General features: G+C 38.8%; 1 protein-coding gene across 1 annotated transcript in view; it reads left to right on the plus strand.

The window, feature by feature from the left end:
- LOC137588763 (corticotropin-releasing factor receptor 1-like) overlaps positions 1 to 27,520 on the plus strand; it is a 39,691-nt gene extending 12,171 nt beyond the window's left edge. Inside the window, exons 5-14 of the mRNA XM_068306032.1 lie at positions 6,861 to 6,946; positions 13,582 to 13,688; positions 16,489 to 16,609; positions 18,289 to 18,442; positions 19,894 to 19,954; positions 20,956 to 21,028; positions 22,663 to 22,748; positions 22,955 to 23,090; positions 23,317 to 23,358; positions 24,717 to 27,520. Of these exons, the coding sequence (XP_068162133.1) occupies positions 6,861 to 6,946; positions 13,582 to 13,688; positions 16,489 to 16,609; positions 18,289 to 18,442; positions 19,894 to 19,954; positions 20,956 to 21,028; positions 22,663 to 22,748; positions 22,955 to 23,090; positions 23,317 to 23,358; positions 24,717 to 24,857 (1,007 nt within the window). The 3' untranslated portion in view covers positions 24,858 to 27,520. The remainder of the gene's footprint in view (positions 1 to 6,860; positions 6,947 to 13,581; positions 13,689 to 16,488; positions 16,610 to 18,288; positions 18,443 to 19,893; positions 19,955 to 20,955; positions 21,029 to 22,662; positions 22,749 to 22,954; positions 23,091 to 23,316; positions 23,359 to 24,716) is intronic.
- The last annotated feature ends 290 nt before the right edge of the window (positions 27,521 to 27,810 follow it).

A 27,810-nucleotide genomic window follows, 5' to 3' on the forward strand; every position in this document is an offset into this window, starting at 1 on the left:
AATGAATTATACACTGGTCCATTTTGCAAATTCTTAGGCAAGGTAAGCATTATCCATGAAGTCAGAAGCAGAGGCTTCTTTATCCTGCAATGGCTGAGGATCCTTTATAAGCAATTCTGGAGTTGGATAATGATCAGGATCACAACTCAAAGTCAAAACAAAAATGTGGTCATAGGTTTTTAAAAGTCTTGCGGCGTTGCTCACACATATATGCATTTTAACAGGATGTTTGCACTGCAAGCAGGCAAACAGCTTGTGTAGCTTCTGACATATCAAATTCATGTTATTTGATGTTGTGTTCTGTTATTGACCACTGACGAGTTTAACCTGATAATAAATAAATAATGACATTTACTTTTTGTATGCATTAGCTGTCACGCTAGGAACTTAGAGATAACATTGGAACATCTCTACCCACAAGAATATTTAATCAAGCATTAGAACAGTTTTTAGTGTTCAGGAATAGAAGGTTCCAATAAGCTAATGAAAGTGGCATCATTCATCTCATCTGGCTCATAATTGCTGGTGAGAGGGCTCTGTTAAAAATCTGTGAAATTAATTTATTAAAAAATGCAAAGTTAATGCCAGTTCAACTCACATTTGTAATCGAAACAACACAGGGCTAAAAACCAATCGTGCCTTGCACAAAAATGACCAAACAGCTCAAAAAAAAAAAGTTGTGCTGAAAAATGTAATATGTTTCTGTCTCTATTCAATATGAGAGAAGAAAAACAGGAAAATTAAACGTCAATCCACGAAAGGAAAGCATGCAAACGAGCCACACTGCCACCCGTTAACCTGCTCGGTGAGACTTTGAAAGAATCCTAATTGGAGTGATGCGATCATGCTAAACAGTGCAGGCTCCTCGATATGTTTGATGCTCTCCTTAATGACGGCAGCATGTTGTCAAACATATGCAGGGAGGGGATGACAGACGTCCAGGGGGCGTTGTCCACCCAGCTTAGTCACCGATTCATGACAGGTGCCCGTGGCGCTGCATGCCCTGCTGTGGGTCGATGACTGAACGTGACGTTGTTATCTCTGTTGTTCAACGTCTTGCCCCACCCGGAAACTCCTTCGCCATTTTCTGCCAAGCTAGATTTTCCCTTAATGTTCCCCAAAGGGAGGCTGGTGGATTTTCATGTAGTGCATTCATGTGTGTGTGTGTGTGTGTGTGACTGAAAGTGTGAATGCACTTGTTCATGTGGGTGCCCACTTCACTGACGTGCTGCATGTTGTCAGGTCGAAGCAGACGGAGGCTGAAGGGGAGGAGAAGGAGGGCTTTAGTTTTATTTTGGAATAACGCTCGCGGTCAACGGGGTGGCAAAACCCCTCACCCCGGCTCACCCTCCTGCTCACTCACAAAGAATGCAAGGCATCTTTGTGCCGTGTGAAGCTGAGCGGGGGGCATTTGTCAAATAATAATTCATGAATGTATGTCCAGATGGGTAATATGAAAGATGAGAAGGAGCGAGTTCGAAAGTGGTGCCAAAAATGAAGAATACCTGTTTTCTTCTTCACATAATCCCACGGTATGAAAAGTAGATTCTTTTTCTCTCTAATTAAGAACAGTACAAACCCTCAAGGTGGCTCCCTCTGCAGAAGTGGGCCAGAATACACACCCTGTACAGAATCTGGCATCTATTTCTCTCACTGTGAGCACTGCCTGCACCGTCTCGAGAGTCGCTCCGTTTTTGTTTGGTTTTTTTAACTTTTACACTTTTTAAAAAATAAATAAATGAATGAGTTGGCAGCAAACATTTCCATGAATAGCACTGGTGCATGTTTTCAGAACACAAGAGCAACTGCTTACCTGAAACCAGGATTATTTCAGGGTGGAAGCGTCGGGAGATGTGGAAAGTTGCAGTAATGATGCTCTCTTCCGGTTCGTCTCGGACACAGATGAATCAGCCTGAGGGTTTGGGATTTGTTAGTGAAGAAATTGATTTGTGGAAAGTTACAGACTGATTAGGTTCCTTTTACTTTCCTGTGGTGGAGGAATAATTCAGACCCCTAGATAATTATACCAACACCATACTGGAACTTCTTTTTGAAAAAGCTTCTTTACCAAGAGTCTACGTGTCCAAGTTTATCAAACATTCTTGTACAATAACTACTGGCTGTTTTCCTGCAGGATGTAAGTGCTTATGTTTGATAAATTTACCAATAAATTCTGAAAATAGTGAAATAGTGACTTTATAATTGAAAATACAGCAGGATAAGATAAGTTAATTCAAATGAAAACCTTCATATTTGTGAATTATGGTGCAGGAAAATAACACCATCAAAAATAGTTTCAGTAAGTTAATTGTTTAACTGGTTGATTGTTTCAGATGCTCCCAAATAACTTAAGGTACAAGTGCTTCATCAGTTTTGTGTTCATACATCTTAATAAAGCTGGAACTGTAAAAGAAATCTACTGACATGAATAAATCTGTCTGAATTTAATAGTCTACATTAATCATCAATAACTACTTATGCTGCATAATTCATATATTATTTTGTTACGAGACTGCAGCTCTGCACTAATTGAGGCTCATCTTTTACTGACAAAGGCTGATCAGCATAAAAATGTTACATCCTAGATGTTTACAGTGTGTGAGAAACAACTCCTTTAATGCAAATAATGTTGTTTTCTCTCTTGCTGATGCAGTTTTTCTTAATTAGCCTCCTGTTTAAAATGCTCAGAGGACCGAGATGCTTCTACTAACTATTGATCTGATGTGTTGAAGTGTGACTAAATTTGGGTCTGCATATCCGCTTGTTAAGGGATACCAAATACATCTCTGCTCTGCATTTTTTGCCTCAGGAAAGGAACTTTAGAATGATCTTTGTTACCGAGCAGAAGGAGGAAATAAAATGAAAAAAAGGATCGTTTAGCCGTGCACTTGGAGATGTGCCTGTGTTCCATCCACATGTACCTAGAGCTCTTGTTTCCACTGGGAGGATTCAGCACCTGGCACGGCACGGTCGCCATTTTTAACACCCATTCAAAAACGACAATAAGCTGTCACCAAGGAAAAGATTAAAACTGATAATTTTCAGATTAGCACGTATTCTTTGCAGAGAAGATAACTGAGTATGAGCCATCTAAGATGGTGCAGAGACTAACCTGGCTGCCCATTAATAGAACTCTTGGCAAATCATCCGTTTGGCAGCGGTCGCTAAATGAAATCAGCGGTTATTTTTGGGACCTTGAGCTTGTGACCTATACAACTGGGGTTTTACGATGCTTTCAGTGGCTCATTCCCTACGTCCTCTGCGAACTGCAGGAGAATGTTAATAAAGAAGCACTACAGTAACAAACTAAAGGTGTTTGGGTATGAATCCCACAGCGTTCCCATCGCACGCCCTGCACGGCTGTTCACTAATGAATGCGGACTCTGTAACTTTTAATGACGTGAAAGAAAGATTGACTTTTCCAAGAAATGTGAGGAGCTGGCTCCCGTTCCAACTTGACCACACCAGTGTTGGCCCGAAAATCTTCATTTACTGTAAAATTCAGTCATGTTTTAGTCTAGAGTCGCATTGAAGACGAGAAGCAGTGGGAAACTGCTAACCTGTCTCTCTCAAAATGGAACAAGCAAAGATAAGCATTTCATTTTGCTAATTCAGTGTAAATTTAGAAGATTCATACAAGATTTGTGTAGCTACTGAACTCTGAACTAACTAACCCAAACCGGAGCTGGAAAGCTGGTCGTCTTGACTCTGACATGCGCGCTAGCTTCCAAGACAAATGTTTCGGTTTGTAAACCTTCCTAAAACCACAAATGATTGCTTTTCCATTTCAGTTCAGATTCAGATCAAACAATTGAGATTAAAAAAAAAAAGTCGATTAGAGAGCTTTAGAGGTTTTGTAGTGTGTGGAATATTTACCTCTCATGTATTTCATCCCACAAGGAAACCTCAGCTGCTGGGAAACGGCGAGAAATCCAAACAAGTGCGATATTGCCGTAAAATCATGATTTAGTTTAGATGTTACACAATCGGAAAAACATTTCTGAGAGACTGGCCGACCACAGTGTTTGATTTTATGGCCATCTCCGACCTGCAGGTCAGTGTCATTTATTGAGATTAAACATCTTGTATTACAAGATATTTGTGTTTTTTTTGTGTTAAAGGAATAGTTTGACATTTTAGGAGTTATGCTCTTTCACTTTGCTGAAGGTAAGATGTGAACATCACCTTCACAGACCAGAGGAATATTCTCTGTTGTTGAGAAATGAAATGTCTTGGTGAGTTCTCATGACCTTCTAGAATTGGTATTTGGAAATTGAATCAACTGTTCTGTTTATTTTCACTGGTGATAACATCCGTAAGGTTGCTGTTTAACAATAATGGAGGCCATCAGTTTCTATTGCTGTCTATCTTCAGAAAGATGTTTAGCTACTTTAAATCAGAAAAGAGTTCAAGGTCATACTTGCTATATATATTGTGTTCCTATTGTGTTTCATGTTTGTTGTCCCTATTTTTAAATAGTCTACTACAAAATATGTGCCTTCCAAATAAAGTGACATTATTGTTATGACTGTAATTATTGCAAATTCTTTGCCAGCTTGAGCCTGAAGGAAAGTTGTTCAACCACACAGTGTTGTGATATTAATTTGAATAAAGGGGAGAGAATTATGGCACAAAGTGTGTTTTTAGTGAAGACATTTTTCCAGTGGGCTCAACTTAGTGCGTCACAAATCTAGTAGTAAAAAATGAATAATAACAGAAATAAAGCATCTTAATATCCTTAAAAGATTAAATATCCATATAGACTCGCTGTCTGTCCATTATTATTTAAAGGCTTCTTCCTGGAGACCTAATTAAAATCCAAAGACTTAAAACTATTCTGTGCATGCTTTGCGGTTTTTGCATGACAAAGTTTGCCATTAATAACTTTAGTCTTCGACATAATACTCCATAGACAGACTTTACATCTCTTTGGGATTTTGCATTTGGGGTTAAGGGAACATCACAACCTAGGTAACCCTGATTGGGGATGACAGTTCCCTTACACCATCAACATGCTATTTTTACCCACTTCAGTGCACATTATTGCCCCGAGGCAACGTAATCCCATTTTATCTCTTACCCACACCAAAAGATTCTCATTATTAAAACATGCACTTAGGGTCATCTGTCTCTATCTCAGGTGATGCTTTGCATTTTCAATTTTTGAACATCTAAAACTAAATGTCAATCTTGTGTTGTAAAATAAATTATCCCTAAATAGACTTTCTAATTTTATTATTGATTTACTCTTCATATATCTCTCTCTTTTTTTTTTTCAATGTTATGTGGGGGAAAAAAAAATTAATCAACTTAAGTTTACCAGAAAATAAGTGAAAGCATCACCACAGTCGGCAGGATTTATCTTGTGGGGACCATGAATATACAAAGCTCATACTAATCCACCAAGCACTTGTTGATCTACCCTTACTTAAAACGACACTGGAAAAAGAATTTGGCAGACACTGTATACATCTAGCGGTTTATAAGAAGCTTAAAGGTTATGCGTACTTTGACATATTTGTCTGAATGGAAAATGACCTGAAGTCACCAAAAAAAGTTTTAAAGTTAATTTTAGTGTCTAGAATTGTATGACAGCATCCCAAAACTTTGTTCTTGTCAAAGTGAATTACCTGTTTGTAAAGCAGCTGTGTTACTATGATATCATAAAATATGTATTCATAGCCAGATATTCATGATGCAGATGTTGGTCCAACCTGATAATGTCTGGAGACAAACGAGCGCTCCATCTCGGTGATGTTGTTTTTCATCATTTCTTGATACTGACAGCTCAGAAAACAGTGAGACAGGTTTAATAACAGAGTCCAGGACAAACTTCACTTTCCCCACCAGGCTCTGAAAATGGTTCGACTGGCGCTTGAAGAGGTGTCTGATGACCTCATTCAACATCAGAAATGGAGCCATCCAAATAACTCGGTGGAAAACTTTCTGGTGCGAGATGAGCACTTAACTGGCTGTCTATTTTGTATTTGCTCTCACTGGCGATTGTCAAAATCTCTCCACTTTTGACAGAAAACCTTTCCTGGAGATGAAATAATCCCCCAAACCAAATCAGAGAGCAGCGCGTTGCATAACTTTCTTAAATTCACATTTGCTAAAAAAGAAAAAAAAACAAAGAATTGGACCTCGAGCTTTAGTCTTAAACATCTCACTTAAGACTCGGTGGCATCACCTGTTCCTCTGCAGAAGGCTGCTAGCACAAAGAATAGAACTAGATGTTTGAAGATGTGTGATGTCTTTCCTTTTAAATTCAGATAGCCTCATTTGCACCATTTCATCTCCACAGCGTCCCATTTCCTTTCCTTCATCTTAAGAAATAATAAATCTGAAATGACAAATGTGAAATTTGTTGCAGCTTATGTCATGTTTTCTTGCAAATGCAAAAAGAAATATGTGCTGTGATACAACTGGCCTGCATGAAAAATTTGAATTTTACTCACGAAGACCCCGTACTATTTCAGTTGATTATACATCAGTGTACATAAATATATTTAAAGTTATGACGTGGGTCGAACGCTTTTCCCTAAATGATAAAATTGGATGCAAGAAATTGATGTCAAAATGTAAAGGATATCAAGTCAGCCTGGGCAGAGGGGTGATAGACTGTCACGGCAGCAAACGTGTGAAAAATCACAGCTTTTAAGACTTCCTCTAATGATATCCCTCCCTATTAGTCTCAAAAGCAGGAAAGGTCACAATCGTGCACGAATTCCCATTTTATTTATTTCCAGCAGTTTAAGGCGGAGAAGCTGGAAGAAAATTCATTATTATTATTGAACTCCTCAAAAATTAAAATTTTATAACAGCCTTATTCCCCCATTCTTTTCCTCCTCTCTTTGCAGATAACGTTTATAGGAAATGTCTGGCAAATGGGACTTGGGCACTGAAGGGGAATTACTCCATGTGTAAAGCCATACTTCATGAAGAGGTAAGACATCAGTGCATGTGTGTGTGTGTGTGTGAGTGAGTGTGTGTGTGTGTGTGTGTTTCCTGCTATATGTCCTGATTAATGAAGCTTTTACATGGACCCTCTGCGCATGAACATGCATTAATCAAAACGGAAAGGTTAGCAGTGGAGGATAAGTGCAGCAGGTTGATGAGGGGCATATTTATTGTAAACATAGATTCAGGGGTCGGTTGCTTGGGACCTGCAGCCATGAGAGGATAATGCAGTAACACCAATGCTAGATATACCGCAAATTTACCATGAAATACCTGCTTCAAAAGCACAATGGATGTTTTTGAATAAGCGTCGAACAGACGCCATCACCGCCGCCGCCGCCGGCAAGGTTTAATGTCATCTTTCCTACAGATTATATAAAGGTGAGAGCCATTCTACTCACAGCCATTCTCTTGTCAGGACATCATTTTGAAAATTCCTCAGATTGAACTGCAGCAGTGATTTTCCTACACAAAATTGTCTTCTAGCTTTGTGACCAACAGACAGGTTTGCTTGAAAGCAACAACGGGGTGCTATGATGGTCTTTCTGTTTCCACATGTTACGCCATTCACATGTTCACATGGTGCATTGTGATGTGCAGATGTGAGTCCTCTTTTTTTCATATAATGATTAACTGGAGGACAAAGACAGAACATGCTGACCTAATTCAGGCTGTGATAAGTGGAAATCTGAACTACTGTGTGCGAGATTTAAAATGAGATGATGAATTATATGACAAAGTACACTTGATTTGCCTCACCTGGCCAACTGTGGGAAGTGAATATTCCATAGCTGAGTTTCCACAATTGCTACAATCCTGTGCTGGTTCAGCACTGGATGGTGGATTCCCTTTTTCGTCAATGTATATACTGAAAGCCAAAAACAAACGGTGTATTATTTCAATTTTCAATACTTTCTGAAAATTGTCAGAAAGTATTGATAATTGTGTGTGGCTCTCAGCTCGTTCATTAATCATTAGCCTGATAGTTAAGAGGTAATAGACTATTGTGATGATATATCTACAAAGACCTCACCCCTAGTACTGTATTATAATAACCTTTTAGATCTCTCATTTACCATTTAACATAATTATATGTGATTTGCCCATGAAGGGATTTATTAGACCCCATTTACAGACAGACAATTTGGAGGGAGGCATCAGTCAACAAATGAGAAGAGTTTTCCTCTTGAAACGTTAAAATGTTAATGAATTCTTTTGGTCAGAGCAAACATTTTGAATCTCTATCTACACCAGGCTGCAGGGACCAGCCCTCCTGATGGAGCGGAGCTGAGTCGTGTTGGATAATGATGTTCTTCTGGTAGCATGCACTGGATTTTTCCTCATGTTTGTCTGGCCTCCGGCACTTAAGAGAACATAAAGCAACAAATTCCTCTGCACATTCACATGGCGTGTAACATCTATATGGAGTCCCATGGCTCAAGCTAGCATAAACAAAGCCTGGGCCTTTTAATGTTAACATGTGGGATGGCAGGGAGATCCCACAATGGAGCCGTATTGCCAGATTTGAATTATAGTGAATAAAGATTTAAGGTTCTTTCATCAGCAAAGACAAGGAAGAGAAAAAATTATGTCTAATTAAATGTTTGTATGCAAAGCAAATCTATTTAGCAGATAGGAGAAAACAAACAGGCTTGTTTTGGTTATTGCTACAACGTGACATCCACTAAGAGGAAAAGTATTAATTATTTGAAATATCGCCATCATTAATCCTGCCTGTAAACATCGGATTCACTGATCCCCCCCCCCCCCCCATCTGGCCTAACAGCCGTCAGTGAGGGATGGGGATTCATTCTTGATCATCTCTGTAAACAATAATAAGAACAAAACACATTTACTATTCAAAGTTTTTTATAGGAAAGCATGTTTCTGTATCTTGAAGGTCACCAGATGCCAACTTTGAACCTTATATAGTGGATCTAAGAAGATTATGAAACAGTCTTGTGGTTGGAGATCCTTCATTTAGTGTTTTCCCACAGTCTGACTTCCAATCGATTCTTGGAGAAGATTGATGGTATCTGACCTTTTAAAAATGTGTGGCTTTTTTTTTTTTTTTTTTTACTTGTTTGTTTCCTCTTGTAGCATGACATAAATCGCTTGGCGGTTGCGGAGACATGATTGACATCATGGGAAAGGACGGGGGGGCTGAAGCAGCTTCTCCATATGGTTCAGCCTATTTGGAACTGGATATTCAGTGTTCCCGCTGGAATAAAAAGCTGTGTGGATCACAGCCTGGTGAAAAAGTTTGTTTGAGAGACCAAAAAAAAATTCCTTTTTGCACTTTTCCTCAAGGTCATTTCTTCAACTAAGATAAACGTCTTTGTTTGTTAAAGATAGGAAAGTGAGTCAGATTTGGCTTCCACTCCTGTGGCACACATATTCAGCAGGGCCTGAGGCGATTGGGTGGGTGGGTGTTATATTATCTTCTTTTCATTCTCCCCCTCCTTTCAGGCTCCACTCAAGGCTCCACTATCCATCTTAAATCCTTCTGTTTGCTTGATTTATTTGCTGATGCGTCAGCCAGTTCTGCTTAACTCGGTGTCTATTAGGGGACTGTATCACGTTTGTGTCAGATCTGTATTATTGTGCACTTGCTCATGTGCACCTTGATGGAGCTATCATTCAATGTGTAATCACTAATCATTGTAATCCCCCTTGTCAAACTACCCTTGGCATTACACTGGTATGTTCTAAGGGTAGAAGATGAAATTTGCGGTCCATGTATGGTAAAAAAAATGCATTGTACTTCAGAAGAGGCAAATGTCTTGGGAGTTAATGTATTTTTTCCATCTTAGACCAAACATCAACAATAAATAACAAAAACTCTCATATGAAAAAAATACTGTATATTATGGAGGTTGCTCACAGGAGGTTTGTTTGATCATAAAGCACCAGTGACCTGGACGTAGCGCTTCAGAGCCCATGTGTGCCCACACGCCTCCTGTATGGTGGCCTGTGAGCTCCACACAGAAATTAAATTAGAAAATGACTTATTAATCACTTAAAAAAACACCAGTGAACTCTCTTCTGTCCACACGTCTACATTTAAGAGTTGTAGTCTGTTAGTGGTATCAAATAAATGTAGAAAAAAAATTATAAAATGGAAATATTTCAGAATAACATTTCATTCATACTAAATAAATTCTACTTAATGACACTCCTTTTGGGGTTTTTCAAATTTTGGACATGACTGTCCCAGATGATGATTTTTACTACTGATGAAAATTGGCTAGCTGTGCCTTGATTTATGATATTATTACCTGGTAAAAAATGTATGCATCAATCCCTTATGTAAAAAGAAAAAATCCGACAGATTTTACAAAAAATTACTCGTTGCAGGACAATTCATGGCTTTCTTGTAATTTATCACGTTCTGAACTTCATCTCTTTATTTAGTTCTTCTTTCGGTACATGTGCTCTTAAGTTGGTGAGGATATTATATTTTATTTTATTTTATTTTAGCGTCTGTTTTCACAGAGTAACTAAGGAAACACACTGAACGATGACTGTAAGAGCTTGATAACAGAGCAATGCAGTGGACTGTGTTGTTCTCCCTGGTCATAATACATACCTGGATAAGTGAGGAGGCAATCTTTGACACAACAGACAAAACAACTGCGCACTATGGGATGGCAAATGTACTGATGGCAAAAGCTGATATAAAAAGAATTATTTGTGAGGTGTCATGTCAGCCTAGTATAGCTCTGAAACATGAGATTGAAAATCCAGATTCAACCAGAGGGGTGTTCTGACGCCACTGAATTCCTGTCCTACATTCTCTTCGTGCATCTCATTAGCCACATTCATGAATCAGAGAGGAAGCAGTTGGTATTATTGATACAATATTATAATAGTTGTCCACCAAAGACAAGAAAGCATTAAGGATTTGAGCTGCTGCACCAAAATTAAGCAAATAGGAAAGACGATGTGTTCTGCGCCGGGTTCTGCTGGGATTAAATATGGACATTTAATCCCAGCGCAGACACCAGTAGGTTACATAAATCCACTTAGAGCCCAGATTACTGATGGTAGTGTGGGGACAATCCGATCACAATGGATATCTGAATCACAGACAGTGGTCTTGGGCTCTAATTCAGAGAAAGATGTTTATGTGCACGAGGTTCAACTACAGCTGCAGTTTGCATCATTCAGAAGCAAACTGCAGCTGATGGGTGGCACAGACAGGTGCACCACTTACAGACAGGAGCAATGATAAACCGCCACAAAAAGAGGACATCACTTACCGTCAACCCCGGTAATCCTCAGCAAATGGGGAAAGACCAAAATGCAGATGACAAGGGCGTCAGCCTGTAGAGTGACTTAAGGTATTTATTAATAGATGGCTTACAGGCAGACAGAAATCAAGGTAAGCGTGGAAGGTAGAAAGATAGGTGCAAAGGTGACAGGTAACAGAGCCACAAAAACAAAACACGAAAAAAGTGTGAGTTGTTCGAGTCTCGCTGAGAACGCGCTGATTAAATCCAAGAAGCAGAGGAATCTATCTATCTATCTATCTATCTATCTATCTATCTATCTATCTATCTATCTATCTATCTATCTATCTATCTATCTATCTATCTATCTATCTATCTATCTATCTATCTATCTATCTATCTATCTATCTATCTATCTATCTATCTATCTATCTATCTATCTATCTATCTATCAGGTGAGATGAGGGGAGAGCAGGTTTATGGGTGTGGCTGTGGATTGATGGGCAAAGGACAGGAAGTCTGGATGTATCTGTGGGAGGAGTTCAGAATGGCAGCGAATGCATTTAGGATCTGAGAATGTGTCTGAAGGGTTTCCTGGAGAAAACAGACTGTGACACATACAAACAACAAACCTCAAAAGGCATTAAATCACCACAAACATCCAAACATGATCGTCAAGGGAGTCTGAGTAATTACAATGACACAAAATGATGACAGAGATTAAAAAAATGACCACAGGGAGATGAAACGTGACATTCAGAAGACAAAAGCACACACAAAATGACATTTAACAACTGTGGCAACACCAATGATTAAGAAATGGAAAGCATCTGTAAATAATAAACATCCTTCAGTTCATTGGTGATGTTTTTTCCTAATAATCCCTCAAAGGCGGTGGAATATTTGGAGCCAATAGATGCTATTTATGATACTTCCACAATATAGAATTTTGTACAGTATTTTCCGCGCTATAAGGCGCACCGGAATATAAGGCGCACACAATAAAAAATAAACAACATTTATTTGATAAACTGCAGCGGCTGTAGTTGCGCAATCCGTCCACTAGATGAAGCCGCGCTGCTCAGGCAGTCATGATTGCATTCATGACTTCCTGACTACCTTTGAATGGCCCCTATTGTTATGTCAATAATCCATTCTGAGCCTCATCAAGGAAACCTGATCACTTGATCACTTTGCCATCTTAGAAAGAAGTCAACACGCATATTAAAAAACCTGACATTAAAAACTGGTTAAATTCATTACGAGTGCAGTCAGTGGGAACAGAGAGGATTATTTCCTGATCTGAAGTTCGAAGCAGATATTTAAGCTCCGACGTTCGTCTTCGTTTATTAATTAATATTGTTTCGATCGGTCGTCCAGTCGGAGGTGAGGTGCAGCTATTTGCTGCTGTGTGTCCTAAACAATTTTTTAACTAGTTTTTAATTTCAGGCTGCTAATTTACTGCCAAATATGACGCTGTTTTACTCCTAGAACTGACTTTAACGTCGGTGTCTCACCACCGTGAATCTCTGAGCACGTCGCTGCGGACAGAATACACAAGCCTGAATGCGCCCCTCCACCGCCCGCCCAGAACTATCAACTACATTTTTGTAAATCAAATGCAGTACAGTAGACACCTTTGTCTAGCAGTGACTGCTAGACAAAGAAAAGGCTGGAAGTTCAGCTTTGAGGGTCTTTCATTCACCTTTATGCCAGTTTCTCCGTGTGTTTCCACAGACTAATAGAATGGACCGTCACTAGATTCCAGATGACAGCACAATGGCATTTTTTAGACCAATTAAGTTTAAAGTGCGTTATTTCCGACGCCAAATAGTTCGGAAATACTGAGATCAGTCAGTCAGTTAAACTTTATTAATAGAATTGTTGAAAGTTCCTTATGTTTCTCTACGTAATCACCGGTGCTCCTACAGTCTGCTCTACCGTCTGAGAGCAGCTCAGTCAGAGCCGGGACTTCGGTGACGCCCCTTGACCTCCGTTGTTAGGGGTCGTGGGCCCGAGTGCCCTGTGAGGGGGCTCCTCTGGTGGCGGAGTGCGGCATGACTGGCGGCCAGGCTGCCGGATTTTTTTCAGCGATCATGTTTTTAACCAATATTAATATGAATATTAATCCATATATAGGCTTTTAGGTGCGCCTTATAGTGCGTAAAATACGGTAATTACAGTACCTGGCATTCATGTATTTGATTAGGGAGCGAAACTACTTGCATCTCTAAAGCACAGGGTACAACAAGAAAAAATGTGGTTAACACACACCGTACAATGAACAATGCAGAAATGAATCTCTTCAGTCTGTTTTTAACCAAAAAATGATGTTTCTGTATGTCAGAAAAAAACAAACTTTCGTTCTCTCTTCTCTTTCCCCCTGCAGAAAAAAGGCAAGATGCACTACCAAATAGCTGTGATCATAAACTTCTTGGGTCACTGCATCTCAATGGTGGCACTGCTCATTGCCTTCTTCCTCTTCTTGTGTTTGAGGTAGGTGTTGGTCTGGCTGCCACCAGGCCACTGATAATCCCAAACAAATCCTTGATGTGACAGAAACATCAGTGCTGCTAAGATCCCTCATCCAAAGCGCCTCTCATTCTTATTCGGAAACCGTTTGGTCATGGGATGAAACGTTCCCTATCTCAATCCCTCAGATGTAATGGGGTTTAGGCGCCCGCAAATCTAGGGCACATTTTACCACAAATGGGAATAATATACACATTTCAGAAAGCAGAGAAAACCAAATCGGTCTTGCTGAGACCAACTGGGACATCCAGTGGAGGTGCAATGGGTTTCTCTGGCAAGCAGAAATAAAATGAGAGAGGAAGACACCCTCGAAAGCCAGGACCGCTATCGATCCCCAAGACACCTCCCAGAAGTGAGAAAAGCGTGAAAGGGCACAGAGAGACACAATAAGTACACATTTTACAGAACGGCGTTTATGCACAACCCATGTTTGCTGGCCAGAGTAGCTTCAACAGGAAGGGAGGGTGCCAGCTGAAAATGACATGGGGGTGGAGAAGGAGCTTGACATTTATTGCTCGCCTTCTTCAGTTTTTTTTTTTCACGAGAACCATTTAAGGGAAGGTAACCACTGCTGGTGTGAAGTAGAGAAATGTCTGATTGGTGTTGTGGAACTGGAGTCCAATGAGCATGTTTGTCGCTCAAACGGATGGTTTTCAGGGTTTCCATTTAATGTTCCCTCAGAATACAAACTCTGGTTGTCTGACTCAGTTCAACAACCTGAATGCTGTGACCATTAGCTTTACTAACTCTGTAAAGTGGACTATGGAAATGACCTGCCTTAATATATTGATTTTAGTGTTTTACAGTGTTTGCCTCTCATTAATCTCTCCACGCAGCAGATGCAGTGAGCGGCCAAGCAAGGAAATGAAGCGTAGGGGATCAAACCACCCACACTAACATTAGTAAATAAGTCCTACCTGCTGAGCCACGGTCGGCCCAGTTTGATCTGTTGGGAAACCAAATACTCGGATATCCATGAACTATTTTCTCAATTTAATCGCTGAATTAATCCCAAACACATCCAGAATAATTTAATCTTGCTGTATGTTTCAAAAGTAGAAAGTTTGTTCATTTTAAGGTCTGTGTTTGTTAGTTTGTCTGTGTCTGACAGTATCAGTGACCATTTTTCCTAAGAGGAAAGATTTTATATGCCACTTCAGTGTTCAGGGAGTGGATGGTTTAGCATAGCAAAAAAATACAGGAAGCTTATTATGCCTTACGTTTAAATCCGTGCCATAACAACAACCACAACTCTAAAGAGTAATAACATTCACAAACACACAAACAACAACTCGGAGAAACAAACAAACGGACACAGGTGAAAATGTGACCTGCTTGATGGAGGTAAAGTTAAAAAAAATTAAAGTAGTTACCTGCAAATATTTGACCAAAAAAGAAATCCTAATAATCTTATTATTAAGTTTCTTATGGTTTTTTATATCGTACTGTATTTCGTATTATATCTAGTGTCTTTCTAACATCTTTCTTGTAGGCACTATGAATCTTTTACTTATTACTCAAATCAATACCTGCAACACATAATAACTGTTTTTCTGAACACTTTTCTATTATTTTCCCGATACATTTTCAACTACCGGTCACTGTCAAGAATAAGATCTTGATAAAGGGTGGTCTCTATTTTTTTTTCTGCATCTTTATAAAAGAAGTGTCTGCAGGCCTGTTTCGTCTTTTCTCTAAATTAGATACACGTACGAGTGTGCTGTTCCCAGTGGCATAATTACAAGAGAAGTGAGGTCACACATAGTAATGACTACGTTTGTTGTTAAAAAAATCTCTTTCACTGTGCTTCCAATGTTGCAGAGACTGCCTTTGTGTTCCCAGCTCCAGTAACACTGTGACACAGTGAGGGGAAATTAGCTGCTTGCATGTTTGTGGCACAATGCATTTAATTAATCAGGGCGGCAAGATGGCACAGCGGGTAGCGCTGTTACCTCACAGCAAGAAAGTTCTGGGTTTCAGTCCTTTCTGTGTGGAGTTTGTATGTTCTCCTGTGTCCGCGTGATTTTTCTCCAGGTTCTCTGGCTTCCGCCCACCTCCAAAAACATGCCGCTTTGGTGAATTGATTACTCCAAATTGTCCATGGGTGTGAATGTGTGCGTGAGTGGTTGTTTGTCTATGTGTGGTCTTGCGATGCGCTGGCGACGCGTCCAGGGTGTACCCCACCGCTCGCACGTAGCAAGCTGGGATCGGCTCCTGTGAGAGAGATCCGTATTAAGAATTGATGCGTTCATGACTAGCAGAGGAGGCAGCGACCTTTGCTGGCTGCTACTGCTGTCGGCTGGTGACAGCGAATACGAGTGTGTCAACAGAGACCAAGGTTGGTTTGCTCTGTCCGTTAGTTGTTTGCTTCTATTTTCGATGAGTCCCTCTGAGGCAGTTGAGCAGATTTGAATTATATCCTAAGGTCCATTTATTTACACCATTAAAAAAGCATTAGACTCTCCAAACATGACACAAACAAGAGTCCAAACAGCAGGAATGAAATGTTACTTCATATTATGTGGTGGGTGCGGGGCATTGGGGAGTGACGGTGGAATGTTACGTACATAATTTATGGACTTAATTTTTATTTTCTGTTTTTTCGAGAGTACTTTAAAAGTGATCTTATAGTTTAGGAATACTTTATGTCTGACAGTCTCACCAGTTTTTTTTCTTTTATTAAAAAAAAAAAAAATTTTTCATCTTCTCAGTGCAACATTGTTTTCTCTGGCGCTGACATCTTTTTCCTTTGTTCATCTCATAGAAGCATCCGCTGCCTGAGGAACATCATCCACTGGAACCTCATCACTGCCTTCATCCTCAGGAACGCCACCTGGTTCATAGTCCAACTGACTATGAGTCCTGAGGTGCATGAGAGCAACGTGGTATGTTTCTCTGAATATATTGATCCTTCATTAAGGAAGCAATGTTTTCTCAAATGATTCCAAAAGAAGACCGAACCCAACATTGAATACATCAATTAACAAATGTTGTGCATCCGACCTCTAATATTGTCTGTTTAGGCTACTTTTGTGCCTGTTTCATTAATTCACTCAAAAGTCAACAGTAAAATACTGCAGCTTCTAATTCAGAACAGCAGTCAGTCTCCTCATCACACTTTTTTTCTACTTTCTTGTAAAGCTTTAAATAAAGTATCTTTTTAATCAACATCAAAACATCTTTTGTTTCCAACCAGACCAGTAATGTTAATTATCATGTGTCCCACGTAAATACAGGTGAGAGTGTGTAAAGTTTAACTCACAATATCAGTATGTAATATAATAACGCACAATATTTTTATTGTGAAAGGGAAATTAAATGCAGTACTCATCTGTATATTTTTTTCCACAGTGATGCCCGTAGGGACATTATTTTTCCACTCTTATATATACCTTTCATATACAGTATATATAAGCGCGCGCGCACACACACACACACACACACACACACACACACACACACACACACACACACACACACACACACACAGGTTTGATGTTTGCAATTTTTTTTCACCCAATATTATATTTTTGACATTGAACTGGGCAGTTTTACAGTAAACTCAGTTTTGTGCTATTTTTATAAGCATTTGGCTTTGAATGTGATTTTATTTTGCCAGGAATCTGTTTCATATATCTGTATATTATCAATTTTATCAAGTTTTTTTTATTTTTTTTAACAATTTTTTCTCAATAGCTCAAATCAACTCCAATTGATTTCTTACTTACAATTTATTTCCTTTCTCTGTGAAATAATGTTTGCAAAAACTGCTCTTCTTAAGATTAAACACATCACTGACTCAAACTGTTGCACTGCGTGACACTTCTCATTGTCACGGACACACTGATGTTTATTTTGGCTCAATCCCTCAGACACAGTCCAGCTTCCACAGTTATTCGACACAGAGCAACAAATGCTGATTAATCCTCTGCTGAAAATAGCCCTGCCGTTTTTACATCCTGTTTCAGTAATGTTTTATCTGAACAACACTGACCAGCTGTTTTGGGGAACTACTGAGAGTTTAACACTGAGAGTCAACATGGCGTTTTATTTTCATTGAATAATCATGACATAATAGGTTGATTTTTGTAAAATTTTATTGTGTCTGCATGTAGGATTTGAAACCCAGGGCTATTAATGGTGGTGCCAAATTAAACTAAAAGTATTATGATGGGAAATAATCCGGTGTTGTATCATACTATTCTGAAATTGCTTAACAAGTGTTTAGTTGAGATTAGATCTGTCGAGTTTGAAGGCCACAGAATTTACTTTAGATAATTTTTGAAACCATTCATTGAATCCTTGAAGCCAATATGGTAGAATACACCCTTATTATGTTCTTTGACTGATTTTTTACACATAATTTAATATGTCATGCTAACAGTGATGCTGTTTGATGATTGGCAGACAGTCATGAAAAAAGATGTATAATTGAGAATCTTAATGGAGCTCCTTCTTACGCACAAACAAGAATCAGCTACTTCACAGAATACTGATAATCTAACTCAGATGATATGGGCTAAATGAGACACCTTCAGATGTTGAATAGTGGTATATCTTGTAGATTTGGTGCCGTCTCGTCACCGCTTCCTTCAACTATTTCCACTCCACCAACTTCTTCTGGATGTTTGGTGAAGGCTGCTACCTCCACACCGCCATCGTTCTCACCTACTCCACCGACAAGCTGCGCAAGTGGATGTTCATCTGCATCGGCTGGTGTGAGTAAAAATTCAGTTCATAATCATCACTGTTTCAACATTTCTGCATTTGAAAGAAAGAAAAAGAGAAATAAGAAACTGCCCAGAATTGAATGAGATCATCAACATCAGCAGCAGAATTTTTCTTTATCTATTATTCATGTAGTTAGTTTAGATGAACTGAGCAGGAACACATATGTCATTTTTAGCATCTTGTTAAAAACGCAAACGACAATATCATAAATGCCTCTCTGTTTTAAAATCTCTGAGTCAAATTCACTGAAAACTTTGTTTATTGTGTGTTTGGTAGAGTGCAGATTGTGAAGAACATTTTCATTGGATTGTTGACATGATACGTCAATATTTAATTTTCCATAGTCAATTCTACAAGATTACAGCAAACCTAATTCAAGTTTGAACTCCTGTCTGCATGTGTAATGATAATGTTGCATATTTTTTTTAACTAAAATTGTAGTTATGTGCTCGGGGAGCTGTTTCCCGCTGTTTTGTGACTTCATGCTAAGCAAAGCCAATCACCTTCAAGCTCTAGATTAATAATCATCACACAGATATGAGAGCAGTTTCCCTTTTCAGCGAGAAAGTAAGATATTTATATGATAAAATGCTGATTTCACTCCAGGCAGTTTGGGTATGCTTCATTTCAGCAGAACAAACGGAGGGTCAGAGAGAAATTAAGCTAACAATGGGAGCAGTCGACATGATATTTCCATGGCAGTGGGGAAATTTATTGGTGTAGAGTTCACTAACACTCCGTTTCACACTGTCAAACTAAACTCTGTGCTGCTGAGATTAGGTGTATTGTGCCAGCTGGATTACATTTTCCCCCAGGGCAGTGTGAAGCGTCCGTGTGAAGAGGAGATGGCAGCACATTTCAGCACGGCTGTGAAAAAATAAATAAGATCAAATTTTATTTGCTTCACTTAGCTTTGACTCAGACTTCAAGAGCAGAAAAATTTTAAACCCAGAGCAGTGTGGACAAGAGATGAGCGGACAAATTACATTTATCAAGCTTTGAGAGAAGATTTTCCCGAGATTTAACATTGTACTGATGACAGCAAATTGCTAATGAAGTGGAAAGTTTCCAGAAACATGAGACTTCAACGTGTGACATGGCAGCTGGCAGCGTCTTCATGGCTACTTGTCTGCCTTATTATACCCCTATAAGTCAGTAAAGCAGACAATCACCCCACATTATCATCAACTACAGTCCAGGCTTTCATTTAATCACAAAGAAATATTCTGATGGTGACAAGCCTTGGCTTGCTTCTGTTGATCGTAACACACCGGCAACAATTGCTTTTGACAGAGCTTTGGTACTCACCACTGGTACAAATTAAAGAAGAAAAAAAAATATAGACGGGGATTTCATATTTCGCTGCAAAATCCCTGGAGTGGTGTTTTATAATGTGAATAACAGAGAAAGATTAATCACATTGTCACTTGCTTCACAGGTATACCATTCCCAATAATTGTGGCGTGGGCCATTGGGAAGCTGTACTACGACAATGAGAAGTAAGCCCTTTGTTGTCGTGCCTGATGTAAGGCTCAGATATTCAAAGAACGTTTTCTTTTTGCCCTTTCATAAAAGAATGAGGGCAAAGTCAAACCTGTATTACATTAAGGATATGAATGTCTATTTATATCCTGCTGTAATCACATTTTCATTGTACAATATTCTTAATTAGATATTAACCCTGCGGCCAGTTTAACTTTTATTGAGGGTGCTTAGCTCGTAATTGAAATCAAAGTTTAGAGTTTCCTGTTCCTATTAAACAGGTGAAAGTGGTTTTTATCTTTTTAAAGACTGGACTGAAAAATCCCTTCTTTACTCTTGTTTTTTTTCTTCTTCTCTATAATTAGCGCAGACAATAAACTGATGGTAATCTCTGGGTTTTTCTTTACAAATACTTCCTTTCACCTTGCTAATAGTGATTATTTTTATGAAGTGTCGCTCATTGTTAGCGATAAATATACATGAAAATACCGTAATACTTATACTATGTAGTAATTATATATTTTTTCAGTGTTTAAGAAGTTGTTTCCAACATATTATGATATTCAAATACAAAACCCTTTTTATAGTTTAAGAAATTACCAAGCTTTTTTTTTTTTAATGTCTTTGATGGGAAAAACTTTGTGTGACACTTCATGAACAAATCAATTACATTTCAAGTATTACATAGAAACACCTTTTTTATTTCCACTGGAGCAACCTGTCCTGTTCTTCTTGTTTCAAGGTGTTCAAGCTTATTTTTTAGAAATTTGACTGTCAAATGTTTTCATTTGGTGTAACAAGTGACTCATTTCTTTGTTTTTAATGACTCATTTATGAACCAAAATTACCTCCAAATGGTCTATAATTCATATTTTGGGTGGAATTACTGTCTGGAAAATGTGAAAGCACATGCAGTGAACTTGAAGTGGAATTCTTTATGTGGAACCTCAAGCACCAATGTAAATGCATCTGCCTGCTGGAACAAAAGATGACTGATTGCTTCTTTCTGACATTTCAGGTGTTGGTTCGGGAAGAGAGCAGGCGTGTACACAGACTACATCTACCAAGGACCCATGATTCTTGTGTTGGTGGTGAGAGCACTTGTTATTTGTCCTTGCAGTAGCATAGTGCTTTATGTAACACCCCACTGAAATTATTTTTCATTATCCCTTTTAAAATGCATGGCAGATGTGAAATTGTACATCCTCAAACTCATTCTTCATATCATGATAAATGTGAACTTTTTATCCAACACGGATCCAACCAAATATAACTTTTTAATTGCTGAAACTTGACGAAGTTTCGAGAAATCTTGGAACTCTTTGGAATCTGTGCTTTAAAATAATCATCCAAGGATATATTTAATGTTGTCTGAACTTATTACAAATGATTTCTATCACTGTGCCATGTTGTTCCATTATTTCATCATGTTATTTTGTGAATTTTTGTGTTGTCTCTTAGTCATAAAGGCTCTGTCTTCTGCTTCCAGCTCCATGTTTAACGACTACACTTTAAATTACAGAAAAACTAATAAAACATATTAAACTGAAGGATTTATTGAAGGATTTATTTAAATGAAGGATCATTTATGAAGACATAGTTGTGTTATTGTGATTTTTCTCATCGTTCATGTGATTGTACACTCCCATCCCTGACTCATTTGAATGATCTTGCAAATTTTGGAGATTGTCTGGAGACTCTCCCTAGCTGCTTGTACAACCCTTAGTTATGTCTTGTCTGGACTACCGTAACTCCTAGCTAGCCTTCCAAATCCTGTTCAGCTCATATCCATGTTCATGTATGTTACCTCTGCTTGCACTCCCATTGCTGTGGCAATTTGGCAGCGTTTCTTCTCATTTTGGACTATTTTGTCCCTGCTGGGCTTTGAGTGGTGGAGTGACCTTCTCATACTTGTCAAAAGCATCACATTCCCTTGTCATCTAAAAAAAAAAAAAATCTCTCCAAGAAGCACTTTATGTCTTACTCTTCCCTGAAGCACACATCTGCCTCCCTTAATATCTCCCTGATTCTTTTGCATACATTTTTTTTTCAGTGTTGTTTTCAATAGCAAATTCTCCCAGGCTTTTATTTCTGTGCTTAGCATTTGATCTTACAGGATCATCGTCTAGTCACCAGAATATTTGTAGCATCTACAATCAGGGTGCTGTTATTATGATCTTGTATTTTATGGCTGTTAATGTCAGCGATAAACTCGTATACCACCCTAAGAAATAAATACAAACTGTCTTTAACAATTTGAACTGAAGAATTTAGACATGGGGGGGGTAGTGAGGAACAGGTTTTTGAAAGATTGCCATGCATCTGTTCAGGCCAAGGTCAGGTCAACTGGCCATGGAAAGTATTCCTATTGCTATTTTTGGCCCAGTTGCATAATTCACACCTATTTCATGTGCTATTGATTTTGTGGAAACATAATCTCAAGAAGCACTGCAGAAGACCAAGAGAGTTTTAGGTGTTATTAAAGAATAAATCTATACCACCACAACCATCCAATAGTAAAAGGAAATAACCAGATTCTTTACTACAGTGTAAATCTAGTAATAACACTATGGTTCTGTATTTAATTAGGAATTCTAAAGCACAGTGACCCCTGAACAGTGACCCTCTTATAATGTCAAGGAAGTCCTCCTTGATATTATAAGGTACTGTCATGCCTGAAGAGTATAATCTCTCTTATTGCTTTGTTTGATTGATTTTCTCACAGATCAATTTCATTTTCCTCTTCAACATCGTGAGAATCCTAATGACCAAACTGCGAGCGTCTACCACATCAGAGACGATCCAGTACAGGTACTTTTTAAGGAACCTGCAGTGCCTATCAGACAGAAAGTCAACAAGCAAAACTTTCCAGAATCTCTTGTATGTACACACCCTAAATAATTCATGTTTTACGCTCTATAGGCAAAGTGCTGTCTGTATAAAAATACGATGAAGCCTGTAGAGGTTAGGAGTAGTTTTACCGGTTCTGTTTGCCTGATTACTGCTCTTACCTGCAGGAAAGCCGTAAAGGCAACACTGGTCCTTCTCCCTCTATTGGGAATCACCTACATGCTGTTCTTTGTCAACCCGGGGGAAGACGAGATCTCCCAAATCGTCTTCATATACTTTAACTCATTTTTGGAGTCCTTCCAGGTATAATTACACACAAAAGACTACATTCTATCTGTGATGAAATGAATAGAAATTCTCCCATGTGTGTTTTTGTGGAAATTTTAACGAGTGGACACAAACATGATTGTCCCCCTCTGGGGATGCTTCAATGAATGCTGTAAACTTATGTGCATGTGATTAAAGTAGGATAATGTATTTGATGTTATGAGTGATAACATTCTCTTTATTTCCCTCTTCCCTCCCACAGGGATTCTTCGTGTCAGTGTTTTACTGCTTCCTGAACAGCGAGGTAAGAAGAGCTACTCCCACAGCCCCCGATTCAGATAATCATTCATAAAACCTCTCTGCAGGCGCGTCCATTCTCTCTGTTGTTGACTGTTGCTGTGTGTTATTGCAGGGAAATGAGTGATAAAGGCCTGAAGCACTTATATTTAGGGCAAAATTAGTACTTGTCATGTAATGATGTAAGTGACAACAATTTGTACACTTTGTGACAACGTCAACCTTAATTCCTCGATGCAGAAAACAGGGATGAAACCATCTAATAATAGTCCAGGAATATTCACTTGCATGCAAGCAGAAATGCTAAAGGATTTTTAAAGTGTGATATTATTTATATATTTATTTAACTGTGCAGTGATTTTCTAGGTTTCCATGCCATCCATAACACATTAAAAAATCAAAGTCAGCGGTCTTAAAAACCTCCCAGGATGAAGCAACAGTTCTGACACCAGATCACATTCTCTGAATAAACCTTTTATACAGCTTTGAGTAGAAAAATAAGTCCCACTGTGAGAATTTAGATGGAAATAATTCACCGCAAATGTGGATGTGGTTTGAGCCCACAGAGAACAAATGATGAGTTAATATACCAAAGGTTTCCTGACAAAGAAAAAAAAAGAACAACCACACTGTTTGACCTTAAGGCTGAAAGATTTATTTCAGGTTATGACCTCATCAGTCATAGGAGACAAATGATGAGAAAACTTTTTTTCAAATATTTGTGCTCGTAAAATTCTTCAGCTGTGACTTCAGCCTGTGAAATACAGGCTGATGTTGCTGAAAAGACCCTGGTAAATAGGCATAAAGACATCTACATTATCACTTGACCTTTTCATTGTGAGGACGAGGATTACGGTAGATCTGTAGGTGGTTCTTCAGCTTACACGGAATAATCATTACTTTACAAGTTACTCCACGTGTAGCGTGTGAATGTAATTTTGCCTGACTGCTGCCCTTTGCGAACTGCCCCATGCTATGTTAGCTGGCTGGACAATGAATGAATATCTCATCACCAGCTGGGCTTTGGCTTCAACGCAAGGCTTAACCAGCATGTGTAGCTTATGGGGGATATTGATTTAGTGTTTCGTTACATGCGGACAGTGACAGAAAGAGAAGGAAGAAATGAGACAGATGAGTAAAGGATACCGAGGTCACATTTAACAGAAGAGGAAAGCAGTTCTGTCTATCTGTCTGTCTGTCTTTGCTTTGATATCAATATTGACTTGGAGGATTCTTGAATATTACACAATAAAATGTGTAAAATATTACAAAAAATTCTCAACATTTATATATATAATAATTTAAAGTGTTATCTCAGAAAACACAAGACATTATCTTAGGAGCTTCCTGGTTTCTTGTTGCAAGGTGCGGTCAGCAGTGAGGAAGCGGTTTCACCGTTGGCAGGAGCAGCACTCCATCAGAGCCAGGATGACCCAGGCCATGTCTATCCCCACATCACCTTCACGAGTCAGCTTTCACAGTATCAAGCAGTCCACATCACTATGAGGGACCGTAGAGGAACTGGCTGTGTCGCAAAGATGTACTTTGGGAAAAAACCAGCTGTCGTCATCATTTTCTGCCACATCACTGGAGGACACTAAAACACTTTCTGAGCTGGGGCCAGGCAGGAGAGCAAGAGAAAGGCTGCATCAGTCTCCTAAACCTCGGGAGGGACATTATACAGACTTTCAGGAGGAAATGGATGAGCACAGGGATAAAGACACTGCAGACTTTATGAAAGGAGAGGTTAGTGGATCAAAAGATGCATGTGACCAAGCTGAGCTGGGATCTTTTTGACTTGGGATTTTTGGTGTGAATGTACAGCACTCTATTTTCATTAATGTTTGCCTACCATAGAATTTTACTGTTGTGTTCCCAGTTGCACATTTTTTACTAACTGTTATCATTAAAAATGTTGAGTTTGTGCTGCTGGACTGCACTGAACTGGATTCCAACCCAGCGGAGACCGGACTCACATGCTACGGGGGCTATGATTAAGTTATTAAATTAATGCATCTCAGTCCTTGTTTTTATTTATTTTTCTTTTTGTATTTTGCTGTCACATCAGCTGTCTTGTTATTGTGTTTGCTAATTTTGTGATGTGGTGTCTTCCTCAATTTACAGCTTGTTGTAGTTGTGCTGCTTTCATTAATTTTCCACAAAGTTCAAACATTCCATACTTTCAAATCTGAAGAGTTTTGTTCCAAAATAACAAGTCTGCCAAAATGAAATGAAATGTATGTGAGTTCGCTGTAAAGTCTAAACTAAATCACATCCCTCCTGCGAGTTAGATGAAAACACTGATACCAATGTCATAGTCGATTAACTTAGATGAGCTCAAACACTGGATGCAGTGGGAATGCCTTTCTCCTGTCACATAATATATCATCTCCATCTTCTAATCTGAAGTTCTAATCTTAAAGTTTTAAGTTAAGTAAAAAATAGATAGATGCTCACATAGCTGTATTTTCTAATGGCGTTTGCAGTTGGTTGATCACACTTTTTTGATGTGGCTGTCATAGCTGGAACTGGAAGTTAAGTTCCTGATTGGTGAACCAAAACAATGAGCCAAAAGACACCAGATGGGGGTAGTAAGTAGCTGCAATTCCAAGTATCTTCATTCCATTTTTTACATCATCCTTGCAATTTGCCTCGTAATTTGACCCACCTTAATAATTGTTTAACCTTCACTGAGATATACTGTACATATATAATATCTGCCTGGAACAAAACTCTTTGGCCAAACAAAGACACTTCCTGCTGTTGCCTCTCTCTGCTGCCTGTAGTGTTTGGTTGAACTAAAGCATGGCATTCGAGCAAACCACGCAGTCGCTTTGTTTACTGAGCTATGTAAATATGTAAAATATCAGATGCAGTGGAGTCACCACAACTAAAATTACAAACCAAAAACACAAACCACACACTCTGAGACATGTGGGTGTATCATCCATGGGCTCATCCATTGACAGTTCACATTCCGACTACACCAGAATGCCTAGCACCTGTGCATTTCTATGAACTTCTTGTTTATGTCCAATTGTATATTCACATCTTTGTGTTGCCCTAAGAAGCTTTTTTTTTTTTTAAAAAAGGAAACATTTTCAATGATGTGTGAGCTCTGTTTGTGATGAAACGCTATTTAAGACAACATAAATTCACATGTCACTGGCGTGTGTGTTAATGTCAAGATTATTGTTAGAAACTTGCAGCCTCTGCAGCTGCTTCCTGGATGAGTGGAGTTGTAGGAGTAAAAAAAAGAAAAAAGGACAATGTGCTCTAATAGGGCTGTGCTTTATAATAAAATGTTTTCCTCATGTAGGTCACTTCATATCCAGAGAATAAAACATGTCCCAACATCTAGGTCATGTCTTTGGCGATGTAAGGTGCAGCTGTGGGATTTTCCTCTTCCAGATGATTCATTGCCATAAGACGGGCAAATCTTCTTCTGATAAAAGAAAGCTGGTGGTGTTTTGGTCAGTTCTGGAAAATCACCTTCAAAGCATGTTCATGGATCAGAAGTATAGTCCCTCATTTAGGTACAAACCCCTTGTTTAGTCAAGGCAAGTCAATCCGCCTCCTATTCGGGATCACCTCGTTCTGTGGAACGTTCACTATCGACCGTGTCTGTTTATGTTGTGTTCACAGAAATTCTTTGTCTCACTGAAAAACACAAAGTCCAATTGATACAAAAATTATTAAATATCTGTGACACACTGAAAGTCAAGTAATATGCATTGATTTGTCTTTCAGATATAGCACAGCCCTACCCTTAAATAAAATACTTATTGAGTATTTCATAATATAAAAGAATTTACCCTCCAAGAAAAACTGTTTTTTTTGGTTTTTGTTTGTGTTTGTTTGTTTGTTTGTTTTAGTTGTTGTTGTTGGGTTGGGGTTTGTTTTGGGGGGTTTTTTGTGGGGTTTTTTTAATAAACAGTTAAAAGTTACATGTCAGCAGGAATGAGCAGTATGAGATGTTGGTGACATGTTTCCATTCCAGCAACAATCACAAAGAAAAAACAATAATTGACACGGACTTGTTCATTGTCATGTGGTACGCTTGGTGGTCAATCATATATTTATTTTTTATTTATTTTGTGTATTGTTATTTTCATACTTGTGAAGAGATAATAAACTGTGTGTTGCATTTGACTGAATGAAAAATTTAACGAGTGGCTGGGATGCCAAGTTTATTTATAGAGAATGCATTTTCCATACAAACACGGACATACACGGACACATCCATCTACGGGTACAGGACGACGGCTTTAAAGGCTCTGCTCAGGATCACGATACCATTTGTCTCCAAGGTCCCATGAGACAAAAGCAAACAACAAATAGATTTTGAGCATCGTGTGATTCCTTTTAAGTTGTGTGTTTGCGTCTCAGTGGGGAGCACAGCTGAACATCAGCTTTTAAAATAAGGTCTTTCTGGCCAAGTGCGCATTTAATTTTTTTC

The sequence above is a fragment of the Antennarius striatus genome, chromosome 21 (genome assembly GCF_040054535.1).
Source record: "Antennarius striatus isolate MH-2024 chromosome 21, ASM4005453v1, whole genome shotgun sequence".
Classification (NCBI taxonomy): Eukaryota; Metazoa; Chordata; class Actinopteri; order Lophiiformes; family Antennariidae; genus Antennarius; species Antennarius striatus.